General features: G+C 42.3%; 2 protein-coding genes across 5 annotated transcripts in view; both read right to left on the bottom strand.

Annotated features, from left to right (window-relative positions):
• Positions 1-467, bottom strand: part of aqr (aquarius intron-binding spliceosomal factor) — a 50,468-nt gene extending 50,001 nt beyond the window's left edge. For all 4 annotated transcript variants that reach the window (XM_047610949.1, XM_047610948.1, XM_047610950.1 and 1 more), the window contains exon 1: positions 338-467. The gene's annotated coding sequence lies outside the window, so the exon portion shown is untranslated. The remainder of the gene's footprint in view (positions 1-337) is intronic.
• Positions 468-5,917: 5,450 nt separating this feature from the next.
• Positions 5,918-19,325, bottom strand: part of dph6 (diphthamine biosynthesis 6) — a 55,987-nt gene continuing 42,579 nt past the window's right edge. Inside the window, exons 13-15 of the mRNA XM_047611206.1 lie at positions 17,151-17,399; positions 11,888-12,275; positions 5,918-7,372 (exon numbers count right to left, since the gene is read on the bottom strand). Coding sequence (XP_047467162.1) covers positions 7,254-7,372; positions 11,888-12,275; positions 17,151-17,399 — 756 coding nt within the window. The 3' untranslated portion in view covers positions 5,918-7,253. The remainder of the gene's footprint in view (positions 7,373-11,887; positions 12,276-17,150; positions 17,400-19,325) is intronic.

The following is a 19,325-nucleotide window of genomic DNA, read 5'->3' as shown; positions in this document are numbered from 1 at the left end:
TCTCTGAATGCGGCTGATCACACTGAATGTCGGACTTGAGAAACACGACGTACCTCAGTAAAATAATATGCACACTGCTAACAAAGTTGGTAAATTCGGTAGGTGAAATCAATGATAAATACATTTAAATGTAACTCAATCTACCAGATAAACCGTAATGTTGGGCTACACGTCTTTGGCGACTTTAACGTAACACTTTACGTTAGCTTTCACAAAGAGGTGATTAGCTAGCTAAACAGCAGCACTTTAGTACAAACACTAATTATTTTTGGACAATAACCGTGTTGTTACTATAACATGATGTTACCCAAATGTGTGACAAAGTGAGCTTACGAACCTTTATCTTTACTTCAGCATAAGTATAACCGCCTTTGAATGGTCGGCTACGCATGTACACAACCAAAACGCGCTGAATGCGACTAACTTCCTGAGTGGGTGCGTCTCAAAAGTTGTCCCCCAGACACAAGGACAAGTTTTAGTTCCGGTTGCGTGTCTGTGGCGACAACACAAGTCGTGTGTAGAAATATTTTAATAGCTGAAGGTGTAAAATTATATTCCAAATTTACAATAAATGTACCACTATCTAAAGTAAAAGAAGAGTGGCAGGAAGACCTAAATGTGTCAGCAATTCATTTCATTTTCAAACAATCTACTGACAGCTATGGGTGTCAGTGTTCTGGCCTCATCCAGGGTTTTTGCAATTTTATAAAAGACTAAGTAAAAATATCTATAATATATTTTTAGGTTTACAACTAATGTAATTTAATCAATATTTATCTAACCAAAGGCATCAGAAAAGAAAACAGTAACTTACCAAACACTCCTCACCACATAAGCAGCTGAAAAAGATTACTGAGAGGGCTGTGTATGGGTCCACGCAAGACAGACACAAACACAGACAACGTGCTAGAGCAACTTCATTGAACCAGCTCATCATCACTGATGAGACGGAAATGTTCAGATGACACTGTTTTATAATATTCTGAGCAAAAACACTCAGAGAATCTGCACTGGAGAAAGAAAAGGCTACTATGCAGCAAAAGATAGGTTGAAAGAACAGCTCACAGCTCAAGGAAATGAAGCAAAACAAGGCTGAATCAGGAATTTTGCAAACAGAGGAAAAAACATGCAAATGTACTATGTACTGCTACTGTCAGTGGAAATCCTGGTACATGATTTGTGCCTCCATGATGACACAATATCCAGAGTTTTATACATATTATAGAAGAGGAGCATCATCAAATTCAATTCACATAACCTAAGGTGAAAATATACATTTATCAAAGAACCTTCATTAGATATGAACTTTGCTCTTTGTTAGGCACTAATTGAAAATACACTACTTAGCCAGATGATGGAGCTAAAATCTCCCACACATTCATATCCAAATAACGCTCAACCTTTTCTTCTATCTGATTTTTTACTTACTCACTTACTTAAGTACTGCCCATTATGCCTCCTGGCATGAAGGGAAAAAAGGAAGGACAAACTACCAAAATTAGACGGGGACACAGTCAAGCTAAGTCTGTCATAATTGTATAATTGTCATAATTGCACTATAAACTGCATTTCACGGGATAAAATACAAATATATATATATATATATATTGCTGCAAATGCCATGAATATGTAATTTGGTTGCATTTAAAAATAATAATAATAAGAATTTACACTATGAAACACTGCCACCCTCTGACCGCAGTTAGGAACATCAGATACAAAGCTGGTACTGTTTGGTGTGGTTGTCCTCGGGTGAAGTTGAGCACATGGGAAAACCCACACTGACGGATTGAGACGCTGGACAGATGAGAAGACATTTGACAGACACTTTCAAGATGCCAAATTCTGTTTCTGTCTGGCTCCAGTTTACTGTATGACAACTCTTTGTAACTATACAAATGGTAATGACTTGTTTACCACGAGAACCAACCAAGCAAAAAAGCAATAGACAGCATTTAAAGACATTTATTTAGAAATGTTTCTTAAACATTTCATTCTGTAGGCTGCCCTCGGCTGGCTGCTGGCAGACGATTTTTCCTTCCCTCTTAGCCCAGTAAGCCCACCTTATGGCATCAGCAATTGTCCTATCAGTAGACAGGATTGTGTGACAATGACAAAATAAATAAAAGAAAGAAAATTATGAGAAAAAAAATTGAAAATTTGGTACACGTAGCACGGCAAACAGCTCATCATATTTATACGTAAAAACTGCAACCATGATCACTATACAGAGGCCATGAGCATTGCCAAAAGGGCATGTGAAAGATTCAATTCTGTTTAATTCTATTAAATTCTATTAAAATAAACAAATAAATTAAATAAGATAAAATCAGAGTCCCATACCTGTCACAACTGCTCTGAGTGTTCACGCAGTGTCCCCCTCCTACCAAGCCAAGTGTGATGACCTATGCACAATAAATTAGATGAGAAATTAGTGAGAGGACCTGGCTGCAGACCTCCACTGTGGGGTCGTCTCCAGTGCAGGCTGCACTCTCAGGCCACCTCCACTGTCAGGACAGGAAATGCTCGGGGAAAATTCAGAATAAAATCTGTGCACCTCTGCTGAAATTCATTTCCCAAAATAAAAGGAATTTTCTTGCAGATACGTTGATTAGTTATAAAGCGATCTTATAGTGCGTTAAATAATTAGCCATAAAATCTCTGCACCTAAGCTCATTTCTTTTCTTGTAGATGCGTTAATTTCTGAGCAACGTAACATAAAAACTATTAATTTCTTGAATGTAATATATCATATTTGGCATTATATCTATGTTGCATGCTTGTCCTAATGTGGACATTTATCTATAAAAGATCGTATGTTATATATTCCATCAGTAATATCATGTTTCCTGTAAAAATGCAATCCATATAGCCTTACGATATAAATTAAGAGAAAATCATAGAGCTTATGACTTATGATTATGATATGAAGAATTACTTTCCAATAGCCTACTTCCCCCCTGCCCCCTGCAGGAACAGTCAGTTAAAACCACTTGTTTTCTTAAAATAATTCTTATTTCATGAGCCAACAACTCATAAAACCTATAGTGAGAGGCACCTGGCCTGCACCGGAAGCGACCCCACAGTGGAGGTCTGCAGCCAGGTCCCCGTGGGACAGATGCCACAGGTGCCATAAACCATGAAATGTGATCCCGCTCAAACAGATTATTGTCCCGCTCTTCGCCTTTTTGGCTGTTTATTTTTAATTAGCATCACATACCAATGGCCAAAATTCAAAGTGTGGCTGTGCATGGGAAAGTTTCATGGGTAAAACGCAGGAAGCAGGTATGCACGTGTGCTTATAAATGCATACACACACATAGTATGCGCGCATGTGTGTGTATGTGTGTACACATACGTGTGCTTTATGAAATCTTTCTAGCTTCAATATGGGATGGTATTCATGAGTGATCCTGTCTCTGTACGAAGTGTACTGTAGACCAGGGCTATTAGAGACTTAAAGAGAACAGTCTTACAGAAGCTACCAGGAGACCAATCTATCGCACCCTCTAGTGGCCAAACTACATAACAGCAAGCATAACTTAGCATAACTTCAAGTACAGCCTAAGGATGCCCTAAAAATATTACCATATCGCGCATGTGCAACGTTTGCGTTCCGCTGGCTGCAGGTCAGTATGTAAACGAATGAAGTCAATACATACACGTTCTCATAAGAAATGTCAATGTGCACTTTTTAACTGCTTAATATCTTTGAAATGATATAATCCTGATTTTTCCTCTCACTAAGTCATCATCACAAGTTCGTATTAATTCACTGTAATAATATAATCAGAGTCAGAGTAGATGATGTGTCCCAGTGGACAGCTCCACATTTCCTTTTTACCCCATATAAATATGTAGATTGCAGAGTATACATCGTAAAACATAGACAAGTTATACACATAGAATAATACAGAGCTGAGATAGAATCTTTTTCTGGGCATTTTCCTTCTGATAGCTTCTGTAAGACTCTGTTTTTGTTAATATATTCTAGATTTGGTCAGACAGTACTGGTCTGTGTGGCTTGTCTTGTAGCTTCAATCCATCTGCCTGGTCTTTAAAAAGTTTGGGATTGGTCTGATAAAACAAACAATCTGAAGTCTTAAAACAAATATGATTACTATTTTAATAAACATCTAGTTAAAAATGTCAAGCAAACGGAGGGTCGATAAATTAGCATAACAGATGAATGAATATAACCATAAGTTATAGTCTTATTGTCGAATACAGGTGTACATAACTTGTCTTACAGCGTCAGAGGCTTGCTATGTTATTTTGGTCCATGACTGATGGGCCCACCTAAATAGAGTGGAGGGATTTTAAATGCTGTTAGTTACACCAGAGCTGTTTCTGCTACGATGAGTCAGAATACTAAAATCTGGCCGAGCTGGAGCATCAATAATGGATCAAAACTCTTCATGTTCATGTAGGAAATATCAGAGCAACAACACACAAGTCTCTGCATTTTGCAGACACAAGAGCTGATAAAGATGTGCATGTCAAACCATCACATCTACTGTAAGAATTTGACCCTCCTACATATAATGTAAAATTAAAGCTGGATTTCTTGATAATACTATCATGAAAAGACATATTAAGAAAATATAGCCTCTATTAATTTAATAGAGGGCACTGAAAAAAGTGCGATATTAAAGAAGCGCCTGTTCACACTGAATGTGGATCATTTAAGCTAATATTTTCACGATTTAATAATTTAAGAGGTAAATGTAAAATAATGAATTCCTCATTATGTTTGGCTTTATTTCCTAATGATTCCACTCAGGATATGTTTGGACCAAATTGAAGTGAAAGCCTGTTTAAATTGTGCTGGTTTTATATATATATATATGTAGATAGATATATAGATATATATAGATACACACATATATTAACCACAAGAGGGCAGCAGACACCACTCAATAACCCACGTTGACGTGCCAGTCCAACAGACAGAGAAAGTTTCAATGAGCCAGTGCTGTGACCATAAAGACATGCTTTTTACAATATGTCAGGGGAAGAAAACAACACATTATGAAACAAAAAAGGGACGAAACATGAAAACAAACAAAACCACAGTCAGCGAGGCAAGCAGACCACAATGTGAGGAGGCGTCTCATGCGGCGAGGCCGCTCCTGAGCTGGGCTCCCCTACTGTAGACCACTGCTCTGGGGAAAGAGAGTCACACACATCAGCCGGGTTCGCCTGGAGGAAGAAACACACAGTTAAAGTCCATGTGCAAGGCCACAATGACAAGGGCCGCGGGCTGGTACACTGCGCACAAAGGACAATATTAGCCACAACAGCCCAGTTTGTTTGCAGAGTGGTTGCAGGTCAGCGTCGTAAAAAAAAAAAAAAAAAGAGGAAAAAGTGTACATTTGACAAAGCGCATGAGAAAAGTAAATGTCACCCTGTCTTTATTCATTTTGTAAGGAAGCACAGCGGTGAGGACACAAAGAAATGTGTCTGCCATAGGCCATTACATTGGTTATGATGAGGTTGTGTTGATATACTTGTGGCTTTGCTCGAGTCTGTATGAAAACATGCTTCGCTCAAAGGCAGAATGCAATGTTCAGCGTGTGATCGACAAGTGGTTTGCCGTGCAGAGGACTCAATTCAAGAATCTTTCCAGTCCTCCCCTGTATTTACTGAGAAGCTGAGTTTTGTGTTTTTGTTACAACTGAATTTCTTGTTCTGCTGCTGCTGCTGCTGCTGCCGTCGCCCCACCATCAACAAGAACTCATACGCTCATGACTCAAAAAGGGACAGCTTGGATTTTAATAATGAAGTTAAATATAGTTCTCGTGGATGGCTGAAATATATTTTTATGTGCCAGTTCTTCATTTTCATCGTTTAATTGGAACAACCGATAAACAAGGAACGTGGTTAGACGCATTCAAAATGACAAAGGAAACATTTCTGATGTTTAACAGCATTTATTGGAATCATTTAAACATATTTGGTTACATATTTGTGTGTCAACTTGAAATATACATACTAAAAACACTTCATTGAAATTACCTAAATCTCTTATTTGAGAGCTGCCACGTTCAGAAATCCACAATCTCCCCCCAATGCGACCCTCTAAAAGCAAACAGGTGAACATTAACGCACACTGTATATTTATGGGGCATCGGCTTGCGCGCACTCATAAATAATTGCTTGTTTGTGTTTTTTCGATGCCCAATAAAAATCTTCAGGCTCCACCGGCCGCCTCCATTGTTCAATTTTTGATAACAACAATCAAAACAACATTGTGGCGGGCGAAGATCAATAGCCCACTCCACTCTCGCTGCCGTCACAAAGCGCGATGAAGAGAATAGCCGGAGTGAAGATGCATTCCAACTCAGATCATCAATACAGTTCATGATCTTTGAGAAAAGAAATGTTCCAGGAGCAATGGTTAATGGTGTTATTTTCTTCCCACGTCGCCGCACTGTGTCCACAGACGACCAGCCAACACACACTCACGGAGCGCACGCTTGCCCCGCAGCTGTGTGTGGTAGCGTCCTTCTCCTATTAACCAGGCTGCCTTAGAATCAATAGAGAACATAAAGAGCCTTAATCTTTTCAGGTGCTTGGCACTGATTGCCTATTACACAATAATAACACACCTTGGATCCCATGGAGCATGAGCGGCGGAGAGAGAAAAAAACGCGCGCCCCTCATCCGAGCGCATTGCACGCAGCCACAAAAAAGCGGTCACACAGTAAATCTATAGGTTTACAACTGAACAGATGGTGTCAGCGGTGGTGCTAGGCCTTTATGAGGGGTGTTAGCTAGCGTGCTAAGAGAAATTCCACCAGAAACAGTGGGATATCTGGGGATACAGTTTATCACCCCGTGGAATGAGACACTGCTGTCCTTTTGTAGACTGTAGTCTCAAGTCTTTTGGTATGTAGCTTTAGGTTATAGAGGTTCCACAAGACTTGCCTCTGAGGTAGAATAACAGCTGCTGCAGTCTACGACTCCAGCGGAGGACAAAGTGGATTACTGGCTTAAGTTCTGGGGTATGAAGTGGAATAAACATATCCTCAAAACCACTTAGAGACACACACAGCTTTACTTTTCAACAATCAGCAGCAATAAACAATAGACAATGGTCGTGCAGTTTTTCTTCTCCACATTCAGTGATGTCCAATTCGGTAAGTCATTAGGTGTGTCGGGCTGTCAGAGTTGTTCCTTCAAAAAAAAAAATCCCTGGTGGATTTCAGTGCGGTGGGCGGCCGGAGTTGCGTTGTTGACTCTGGCCGTTTCTATAAACTGAGCCAGCAGGATAGGTGGAGGATCTGGGAGTCAGGCAAGTCCAGGACAGGAACCAGGGCCACGGACGGACTGGACTCCGCTGGAGAGCTTCTCAAACTTTCTCCGAGTCCTGGAATGTAGATGCGGGGAGGGAAATGAGGGGGGTGAGGACAAAAGCAGAGGGAGGTGTTAGTTTTCTGAGAACTTCGGCCCCGGAGCTGGACTTTAGGTTCTCATGTAGCCGTCCCACTGGGGCTGTCCCGGGACGGAGGCTGCACTTAACCCTGCAACCAGGGAACACATCCGTATTTACAAATTATTGGCATTCTTAAACGCTTGGCAGATTGCAGCCCCTCACCCCGACGTTAATCGTCTCCCTGTAGTGCGGACATATGGTCAGCAAGGCCTAGGCTACCCCTCCCAAATTTACACATACACACACACACATATGTGTGACCAAACACACACACATGCCCGCTCACAATTCTTAATTTGACCTTTTGGACAATTGAGTGCTTGTTGGGGGTATCTGGAGGATTGGACCCCCTGCTACTGTTAGGATGTTAGGGAGCTGTGTCGGTGCTGCCACTCAGCTCTGAGTTATCGATGTGTGTGTGCGTGTTTGTGTGTGTGTACCTATATTTCTGAGAACCATATCATCGCGTGAGGAGTGAGGACATTTGTGCAAAGTGAAGACATTTTGGTCACACTTCTTCACAAGGCTGTTAAAGGGTTAAGACTCGGTTTTAGGGTATAGGTTGGGATTAGGTTCTGCTTAGGATTTGGGTAAGGGTTAGGCACTTATATGAGAGAGTTAGAGTTGGGGGCTAGGGAATGCGTTCCATCAATGAATGTCCTCACTAAGCTAGCCATACAAATTTGTGTGTGTGTGTGGTCGAACAACAGACAGACAGTGGACATGTGAGAATTCATTGAGTGTCTCAGGGCCCGGTCTTGATGACAGCCTGTCTATTTAGCAGGAGCCAGCTGGGATGTTGCTCCTTCCCTCTTGTGCTCTCTGCACTAATTGGTCACAAGTGTTCCTGTCTCAGGGTTGACAGTCCTGCCGTATATTTTCTCATCTAACAGCAAATTTGTTCGGGACTCGGACGCAGTCACTATGATCTGGCACGGCCGTAACAGATATCTGGTTGCGTTATCACTACAAATGTCTTATAAAATGCAAATCTAAATAATTCGTCATCAGTTTTCTTGGATTTAAACTATTATAATACTTGCAATTTAATACTACTGTTTGACATCTGTGTAAACTTAGGACACAGAGGTTACAACAACGGTTCCATATCACTATTTAATAATCCACATTCTCTTTCGTTTGAGGTACACGCAGCAGGTCAAACATCCTTACAAAGGGACCCCACACCCTAATTAGCTAATATGCACTGCTAGCTTAAAATGTCCCCACTGAACGCAGGCCTTTTTTCGGTTGGCATTAAAGGCCTAAATATGTGTTATCAGAGCATGCGGCACACCCTGGGAAGCGGGGTCCTCTGGAGATGGCTGGCTGACAACCGAACGAGCCACGGAGATCACAGACAGGGGACGGTTTTATTAAGAGAAGAAACACACCCTTCATCGCACCTTGCACGCCAAGCCTGTTTCATGTCAGGAGGTTTTAATCTTTGTGCCGACCGATAGGAAATAATTGCGCTCTCTCTTTGAGGGTCCCTTTCAGTGGCTGCGCAGACACCCTTGTGCATGAATGAGAGACAAGAGGGGGGTGAAGGTGACATGAGTGGCCACATAATTTTGTGATTATTATTTTTTTTTGTCCTTTTAAGTGAAAAGCCAACAAAGGCACAGACTATTTTTTTCCCCCTCCAAACCCAATAAATGCTTTGTAAAAATCCAAAAAATCCTATGAGCACTTTGCATCTCACACCCAGTCCCCTGCTTTCTTTGTCCCCCCCACCCTTTAGGCTACACGGGGAGCCTCATTGAGAGGCCCTGTAGCCAGAGATTGTGTGATTCAAAAAGCCATTGCATTAGCATTAGATGGGACAAAACCATCTAACCAAGAGGACCGGTCATTATTCTGCTTCACGGCAAACACACGGGGAGCTCAAAAGGCTGATTTTAAAACTATGTTTCCCAAACTAAATAATTACTGAAAAGCCCACAATATCCTTTCAAGCTAAATACAACCAGACATTTTGCTAAGAGCTGATTAATATATAAATATTGTAAGCCTAAGTGAACAGAGGGGAGGGGTATCGGCGAAAGGCTGCGGTGGAAAGGAACGCGAAGGGTGTTCCTGTGCGGAATGGATGATGCCTGCTGGGTTTATGGGGCTTTTAAGCAGCAGCCAAGGCCCAGAGCCAGTGGTGTTTAGTTGTGCTACACTGACTTCCAAACTGGTCAAATTAACCGGTAAACGAGGTGGTAATTAGCAAGTGTTGGCTCGTGAAAATTGTTCATTTAGTCCGAGCAGAATAAACCGAGAGGCTGAGGGACTGGGTGTGTAAAGTGGGGCCACGGAGAAGTAGAGAATACTTGCTCGCCTCCTTTTAAAGCAGCTAGGTATATTTTTTTATGTTAACAAATCAAATGACCTCTCGTCCATAAAAGAACTTGCTCTTAATGGCAGAAAAATTTTGCATGTCTCTTGCAATTCCTTTAAAAAGATCAAATATTAGTAACAGATTGCATTTCTCCAATGGTTCATTTTTTTTTTATTATAACATCTAAAGACCTTATTTAGGTCTAAAAGCTGAAGTTTGTAGTTGAGCTGAGAGGGCTCGTCTTGGAGAGACCCTTTCGATCGTAAGTAACAAGTTCAGACAAGATGTTTAAAGGTTTCATCTGGACCATATGTCCTGTCTATCAACTGTGAACCCTAACGCAAATAAATGAAGGAGGGGGGTGTGCAGTCACATTTTGCTTCGGTGTTGTCCGTCTGCGCGCTGACAGAAGCAGTTGCGAGGCTGTGACTACTAGCGCCAGAGGTGTTACTTTTCCTCCTTTGACTTTTTTTGGATTCATCACCCATGAGCATTGGCTGTGACCCATAAAAACGCCCACGGGTGGGCTCCCAGGGGCTGGCTGTGCATGCATCATAAGGTAATGGATTCCGTCTCAATGATGAGTCAGTAACTGGTTTTAGGGAAGCAGTGTGCGCAGGCCATAATCAAAGAAACATACATGTCAAGGGTAAAGATCAAGGTTGATTTTGCTCCAGTTAACAATGACCCACTAACGCCATGGATTCTATTGAGCATTTTTAAATACTTTATATACGCAAAATGCTTTAATCGTATTTGGAAATCTATTATATTGTTAATATTTTTTTTTTAAAAGTGAAACTAATAATAATATTCATCATTTTTAAATCTGCCTTCTCCATTGTAGGGGATAACAGAAGAAACAAATGACATAATATTTCACGAAACAATGTTCAGTAACAATTATATAATTAGGTGGCAAAACAAACAGCGCAGTTCGTCTGTCTGGCACATCAAGACATATTCTAAACAGATCAACCTTTTCCCCATTCATTACTGGTAACCATAATTTCACATCCTCAGAACGATGAGTTATGTCAAAAGCTGGAAATGACAGTAAGATGGCTGGTTTGGCACAGACTCAAAAATGTTAATTGACTGCTCCGGCGACGACTTGACAACTGAGCCCCGTGTGATCGATGCGCTCATCGCCCTTTTCCCTCGGAGAGAACATCTCTCAGGATAAAACAAATACCGCTTCGCATTCGCCTTGACGAGAACCTAGGATCCGGGGAGCAGGAGAGGGTGGCGTATAAAAGTGTAATGATGACAAAAGACTGTGCCAGCTGCTTGGGTTACTGTACACAGTGCAGACACAACAAATGGCTTACAATAATTAAACACAGGAAGAAGTGGAGATCCTCTGGAGAGACTCTTTCCTTGAATACTTTATGTTGACTTAACCAATGTCAGCTCGAACTTTCTTTTGAAAAGGGAATGCACGGAGACAGACTGTCATTTGTTTTCATTAATACAATGATGCAGAGCTTAACTTGCCGGAGCAGTGTATCGCAGAAGGATGCCTTATTTAGGATTAATCCTTTTAATGAGTATACACACCGATCAGGCATAACATTATGACCACCTCCCTAATATTGTGAAGGTCTCTCTTTTGCCTCCGTAACAGCTGTGACTCATCTTAGAATGGAAATGGGGCCTTCTGAGGGTGTCCTGACTGTTGTTAGTGGGGTCCTTTGGGTCATATGGGTTCAGGGGAGGAGCCTCTGTTCCAGTGCATCCCACAGATACTTGATGAGCTTGGGAAGTAGGGAATTTGGAGGCCAGGTCAACACCTCGTGCAGTTTTTTTAATGTTTTTTTTTTTGTTTTGTTTTTGTCGTTCCTTAACATTTTGTGTGTGTGTGTCAGGCTGCATCCTACTGGGAATGGTTGCTCCCATCAAGTAGTGTCATTGCTATGGGGTGAGGGTGTCTGGTCTGATCTAGGTGGATGGTACATGCCTAAGTAGCATCCACACGAACGGCAGGTCCAAAGGTTTCCCAATAGAACACTGTATTTTCACAAGATGGTCAATGTTATTCACTTGTCCTGTCAGCGGTTTTAATGTTGTGGCTGATCGGCGTACATTAGATCATTGTGTGTGGCGTCTGCGCAGTGACATACCTTCAACAATCTGCAGCGCCAGTGAGTGGTTGCACTTGTAAAACACTCTGGCACACTGTGGCACCAGCTCCGCTCCCATCCTCTCCATGGCCTTCTTGAACGCAGCACTAATTTCCTCTCTCAGGCACTTTACATCAGTGACATCCAGGTTATCAGCCGGCACAGCCAGGGAAAGCGAAAGCGAAGCACTGTTCCTGTCAGCACCCAGTAATGTGTGGCACTCAATTGACCCGCACGCCACCTTCGCAGTCATGTGACAGGAAGTCCTTTTGGTGGGATCATCTCGAATCGCATTCACGTGAAGCTCCACGGACGCGTCCTTGGGCAGAGCGGGCACCACGACGACCAAAAGTGGCGCACGTTTGATCTCAGATTCCCACACCAAGTCCTGTAATGTAGACAGATGGTATTCAAATGAACTGAGTGGCAAATTATATACTCTGTTGCACCAAACACGACAATCAAAATGTATGGCCCTCCTGCTGAGACACATGCTGTGGTTTTTGAACACAAGCACCAGCTACTATATTGTGTAGCACATCGTAAAAAAAAAAAGAAAAAAAGAAAGACTCGGCCACACAGAGCCAGGACATGGCTTTTTAACTTGACAGACTGACAGACTATCAATTAAAGTGAAATTGTGATGTGACCCTTGGTAATGATAGTGTACAAACAATTCAGAAAGAATCCATAGTGCTTACAGCCGCCATAAATGCTTCAATGAAATGCACAAATGCATTCACTTTGAGCCGCATTTGCTAACATGACAGGTCTTATCCAAGATGACTTCTCACCTTTCTAAGGAGATCATTCACAACACGCTATGACAGATCCACCACAAGCATTTAGAGGAAAACTGCCTCAATTTTATCTGGGGAGACAAAATATCTTTATTTTTTCTCTTCTGGACCGGGCCATTAGCGGAAACAAAATGTCTCAGAGCAGTGCTACATTGTGGCCCTCTAATAATACTTGGCCGTGGTTTCATCTGCTAATGGGAGAGAAATGAGTGTTTTATACAACCGTCATTTCAGTTGGAGTCGATAGGGCAAAAACACTTAACCCCCTTTTCAATTTGCTGGATCAATTTTCATCCACTTACACCCCACTTTGTGAGTGCAGAATAATAACAGGTTACTTACATTTTATTTTGATATTCACTCACAAAAAAAGAGAGAAGAAATCATTGACAAGAGAAGATGGCGGCCACTTTGTCCCCTCAACAGACGGACCCGTCATGACCCATTCCGCCACATTCACCGAGGCAGCACTTAGCTTCAGATTAAACTTTAGCAAAACGCTTAATTGTGTATCAGCAGCTAACCTCTTGCCTCGGAGAGTGAAAAAAATTGGAAAAAAAGCAGCGAGTCCTCAGTGAGTATGTGTGAAGGGGTTAGGTTAAGATTTCTTTATTCTGCTCATTTTGAAGAGAGCCAGCTCGCAGTGATCAACAATAACAATCACGGGAGCACAACAATGACCGTGTCAGCAAAGATCTCTTAGCATGTCAGACAAAGTGACAGCACACATACGTGGCCTGTGCTTTGATAAATGTTAGATTAGCACTTCTGGCATGGGCTAGGTATTCTCCCAGAGGGAACTGCTCCTGCACTTGTCAATAGCGATTGAACATGGAACAGAGAGTAGGAACTGGGGAGAGGAGTGACAGGACAAGGGGGTCTTGCTCAGCCAGGCTTAAAGGCCACCCTGCAGGCCTTGGGTGCAGAACTACTATACCCAACCGAGCGTCTGCAAGGAGATCAGGGGACCTCAGCGATGTCCTCCAGCCTCCGGCAGGACTTTGTTGTCACAGCACAGTTGCTGACTTTTTGTCCGAGCTGTCGCAAGAGGTTACATCAGTCCCTGTTTGTTTCTTTATTAATGTATCTACAGCAGTGTTAAATTAGGTGGGAAGTTTGTTCAGCAGTTTTGTGGGACTATGTGGTGCAACACTGTGTGTGTTTCTGTATGTGCACATGTTGCTCCTCTATTACCGGGGCAGAGGAGCGAGACGGGGGAACGCTTTCGCTGCTATCTGACCGGCGGTCATTAATTAAATTAATCCGATAAAATACAAAGTTTGATATATGGTGGAGCTGAGTGCTGGAGTGGCAGGTTGGGAGGTGCTGGCAGGTGGCAGAATATGTGTGTGTGTTTGTGCGGAGAGCTCCGTTCAGCTCTACACCAGCCACTTAACACAATCCATCTCATTACTTCATGCCACTTCAGTTCCAGGGCACGCAGCCATTCCCCCTGTGCTCTCTCACTCCGTAGGCAGCAGGTAAACGAATACAGTCTGAATCTGCTGCGCTCAGCTCCCTCCGCTGATGGGGTGTGACCTGCCTCTCCTTATGTTTGTTTTCTTTCTCCCCACTTTCCTCCATCTAACTCACATCCATGTGCCTGGAGCGTGTGGCGGGTTGGAGGGCCGAGAGGCGTGAAAGCCGAACGGTAAACACGGTAATAAGGAAGTGGTGTAAAGGCGGGGAACAGCGGGGAGCTGATGGGGCTGCGCTGCTTAGCCAGTTCCCCTACATTTCCTGCCCAGCGGGATGCCTTCAGCATGTGGCTCTACGTCTCAGCACTTACTGTAGTGCTGTCAGTCTGCTATAATATCCCTTCCCATTCACTCTTCTCTCAAGATTCCACTCTGAGGCTCGTCAAATTGTTTGCGTAAATGAAACACACAGGGCCATGTCACCGGGGTGAGGAGGAGGTTGAAAAGATATGAGGGAATTTCCAAATCGCAGCAGTGCCCACAGCTACTTGAAAAGTCTCAAGTAAGCAGGTATTCTAACATGCAGGGAGGAAACTCTGTACGCTGCAAATTCAGCAGCTCATTTTATTGTCAGTGAAAAACAATTATTTCTTTTACTTTGGTCCTCCTCAAAAAAGCCCAGAGTTTACGAATTCTGCGCGTGCAAATAACACAGCACCTCATAACAATAAAAGTCCATGTTTTCGGAATCTGCCTTTGCTACACAATCCGATTCATGTTTAACAGTTATTGACTTATCACATCAACCTCTTTCCGCTCATCAAACCTTCAGCACGCACACACTCGCGTGCACACAGACAAACAGGCTCTTTGTGGTTTAATGCGCCGTAAATACAATTTCACACTTGCAGCGACTCCAGTATGCTCCCAATTAACCCTGCAAGCTTCTTCATCCACCTGATTAGAGAAATTATCAACGCACAACAACAACATGGCACCGTGGCTCTGCAGAAACACTAAGCACTGATGGTTCCATCATAAAAATGCACTTAACGGCTCCAGCGGTTGAAAACCATCCTCTTATATCTTTGTACATTTAGTAGCATAACTGAATCTCATCGTGCAAGTTTTAAGGACGCATTGCTACTCAACTAATTTGTCGTAAAGAAGGAAATTGTGAGATATGGTGCAGTGTTAAATAATGAACATTGTCAATTACAGTTTTATTAAATGAAGTTTTAGGTTTAAATCTCCCACTTATTTATTTTAACATCCCAGGCTTTTTACTCAGCTAAATAAATCAGAACTTCAAAAAAAAATAGATTCCTCTTATCACTTTATATCTTTCAATTCTTTGTTTTAAAGCGATATTATAAATTATATCCTCTAATCTACTGATTTACAAGTTACAATGTGCTGTACATTTTAACTGCCCCACTGTGGGATAAATAAAGGATTATCTCATCTTATCTTTTAAAGCTATAGTTCTTTTCGTTGTTCCTCACAAAGATCCGCACTACCGTCGTTTGACCTGAGTTAAACATCCTAATTACAGGCGATTCAAATGAGCACTGGTGCTTTGTATAATCCCCCAACCCCTGGGAGACAGTTGGGGATGAAACAGTCGAGCCCACGGCAGCTGCACATCCCTAGTTTTCCTGCGCCGTGCGTTATGAATTTGCACTTGAGAGGGCAAAGTGTGAGGGCCAGACTGGAATGACGTGGTGTCAAACACAGAACAAAGGCTGAGTGTGCAGCCAGGTTAGGAACTAAACCAGTCTGTTTACAGGTGAGACGCCCCGAGCTGTCAATTAGTGTGGTTGAATCAGAAAGTGAGTTAAAACTATAACACGGTCCCCTGGTCGTAATCCTGGGTCAGTTAAATTAATATATATATATATATATATATATATATATATATATATATTTTTATTATTATTTTTATTCTACTGACACATTGCAGGAACAGATGGACGATGTTATCCATCTTCAGCAGCCTCTGACATGAACCGAGTCTTGCCACCTCCCAAAGCATTGCCCTGGGTTAGGGCTTGTTATCTGAATGATTCAGTCTGTATGCTAAAATAGCCTTACGCTGTCAAGACTTTTAGGATTTATATCCCACTGTGAGGAACAACATTAATAGAGGCCAGCTCTTGACTGATACATACGAAGTGTGTCTATGTTTTGGAACTCAGAAACTAACATCTAACAGTTGACAGCTAAACGAACATGGCTGTTGGCTTTAAATAAGAATTTTACATGGTGTGCTTTCATGTGTGTTGTGAACTTACATAAAGTTGACATTTTCCTTCCAGTCTTTAACACTGTTCACTGCAAACACCAAGCCACATGTTGGAGGTGGGCTTCTGCCTCTCTCCCCGAGGCCCTATTCCCATGGCTAGACAGATTACTGTGGGAGGAGAAGGGCTGCCAAGGGAGACTGGAGCCCCTATTAGACGTACGGAGCTGGGGTTGTAAGCCGGGGCGGCGGGATGGAGGGAAGGATGAAGGGAGGTGGCAGGAAAGAGGGGTGAGGAGGGGGATAAGCTGCTCTGAGAGTTGAACGGAGCTCCAAAATGGTGTGTGGGGGCAAAGGATTAGGGAGGCTCTGAGGAAGACATCTGCTTCTGTGCCAAGCTCCACATTATCAAAGACACCAGCGTTTCCCACATCATCAACTTTTCATGAGTGCACTCGCTGGTAAATATCAGTAGCAGTGGCTTGGGTCTCAAGGGTGCAGAGAGGGGCAAGAAACCTTCCCTTATTTCACAACTGTAAAACACAATTCCGCAAGTCCTCCTCGAAAAAAAAAACAAAAAAACTTGGATACCATGTCAAGTTTCTCGTCTTTTACTTATTCATTGATGCATGGATTCCACTGTCTTTTAATTCATTAAACATGTGTTCGTCTTATATGGGTGTAATATTACATGAGCATGATCAATATTTCCTGTGCATCTATAAAAACACAGCCAGACATTGATCTTCTCCTTAAACACCAGTATGAATTTCATAAACAAAAAAAACATTGAGGTTGCTCACCTTTTCTTCCTCCGTGGCCTTCAGCATGCTCTCCCAGACAGCCCTGATCGTCTTAACGTCCTGGCGTTTTGTGGTGTAGCAGTGTGCTTGGACAACATGAGCCAAGGTCAAGCCGCTGACCACTGCTTCCAGAACCTTCTCCACGTGGCTGAAGGACAAGCGGGCCTGTACGTGGGAGCCGGCCTTGACCAACTGCATGGTACAGGGGACCAAAGCAATTTGACCCGCACAGAACACCAACTCGTCTACCTGGAGAGGAGAGGATACAGGAAAGGATATTGGGTTAGAGTTTACAGACACAACAGCAACATATTGATAACCTTTAACTATTTCACCATCTTAAGATATGGACACACCAAACTGACCGCAAAGAACCATCAGCAATGAAGGGCAACCGTGATCTCGTTTAAACACACCAGGCGGCAGTAGTCTATATTCGTCATTCCAAGGTGGAAAGTGGTAGAGATACCGATATGTTACCAATAAGTGGTTTTAATGTTGTGTTTGATAGGTGTATGTGACTTTTAGTGATCAGTTGGTCTACAGCTATTTCATTCTAGATGATGATTATGGTGCAGACTAGACAAAGATGTAAAACAAGAAGCTCCTCTGATGTGTCCCCTTCTTAATATTGTCATTTTCTTACTTTTGTCAGATCAGTTCTCTTCTCATGCACTGGTTTGCCGAGCTGCTCTGCCAACAAGAAAGAAAAAGACACGCTCCACGGCAGATTCAACATGCTAAATTGGCTGAAAAATTGCCGACAGGGATCTGACTACTGGCAATGGTAGCACACCAAAAAAACTAGGCCCGACACTGGCAATCAGCCAGTCATCTTGGTGTGTCACACCCTTCAAAGTCAAAGAGCAGTGAATCTGAGCTTTGAGCATAAAAAAAAAACATTTGTTTGGTAATTTGGTGATCATATATAGTAATTACTTATGGATATTAAATTCAAACCCTGGCAAGGATCGGAAAACCCTTCAGTGCTTGAGATGTGCGACATATTATTAACGCTGGATCATTTATTTTTTCACTATAGAGCAAAACTATGAATGATTAGTAAAACATTTGAACACTGAAATACCTTTCAGTCAGAAAATTCAATAAAAGACAAAAGTCAAGAAACTCAACAATGTTTTTTTTTTTTTTTTTAAAGTATGCCACTTGACGAGGTGTTATAATCAAATTAACATTAATTAAAAGCATGTTTGATTTGGAGCGCATTAATTAACAAGTTGCACCTCTCCCATTCAGCATCTTATCACCAACAATTTTCATTTCACAGTTTTAAACCAAGCAGGTATGCTGTGAAATCTTGTGTCGGTGTATCTCAGTGGCACCACTCTTATTTATAAGCATAATTAATTGCGTGATAATAAGCTAGATTCTCTGTTAAATACCTCTGTTAGAAATAAGCTCCATGAATAATGAAACCTGAAAAAAATCCATCTGTTTAATGCGCACGGACGAGTGAGGATGAGGGGTGGCATTAAGGAGGTCAGGTCTTTAGAGACCTTGCGGATAGCCGGTGTTTGAATTCGGATGGCATTAGCGTTGGACTCTAGCTGCTGGTCAATGCAAATAGATGCTGGTGATATGTTGGGAATTGCAGAGGCCCTTGAGCATATGTAGATCCATATGCAGATCTCCAGGGAGGATCAATTGATACAAGGTGCAAGACAATGTCTCTCACTGATTAGCAAAGACACAATCAGGGTATCGTGTATCACAAGGAGATTACCAGGATTAGCGCAAACCAAAGGTGCTATTTGACAGTTGGCACCTCCTCAATCAAACTTCTTCTCGCACCAATTTGAAAACCTTTATGTTTTACATTGAGTGACTCGTCACTAACATGGTGGTAGGCCCGGACATATATTCCGTTTCCAGTTACCCATTCAAGTGTATAATATCTGTCTTTTATGAAATACATAACAAGATGCTAACTATACAACTGTTTAGCTAGAGGGCAGACATAGTCATGGCGATTTCCATAATCAAATGGATTCCCGTGATCCCCAGCTCCTGGGTTCTCTTGTCAACTCTGATGAATCTTCAGCCTCCATCTCTGCTGCTTCAAATTGCTGGGACAGCACGAGAGACAAGAGATGGAGGGAAGACGAATAAGAGGAGCGAGAGTCAGTTAGAGGGCAGCAAGAGGCTGGGGGAGAT

Source organism: Mugil cephalus, chromosome 17, assembly GCF_022458985.1.
Source record: "Mugil cephalus isolate CIBA_MC_2020 chromosome 17, CIBA_Mcephalus_1.1, whole genome shotgun sequence".
NCBI classification, from domain to species: domain Eukaryota; kingdom Metazoa; phylum Chordata; class Actinopteri; order Mugiliformes; family Mugilidae; genus Mugil; species Mugil cephalus.
The sequence above is the reverse complement of the archived record's forward strand: the minus strand, read 5'-3'. Positions and strand labels throughout refer to the sequence as shown.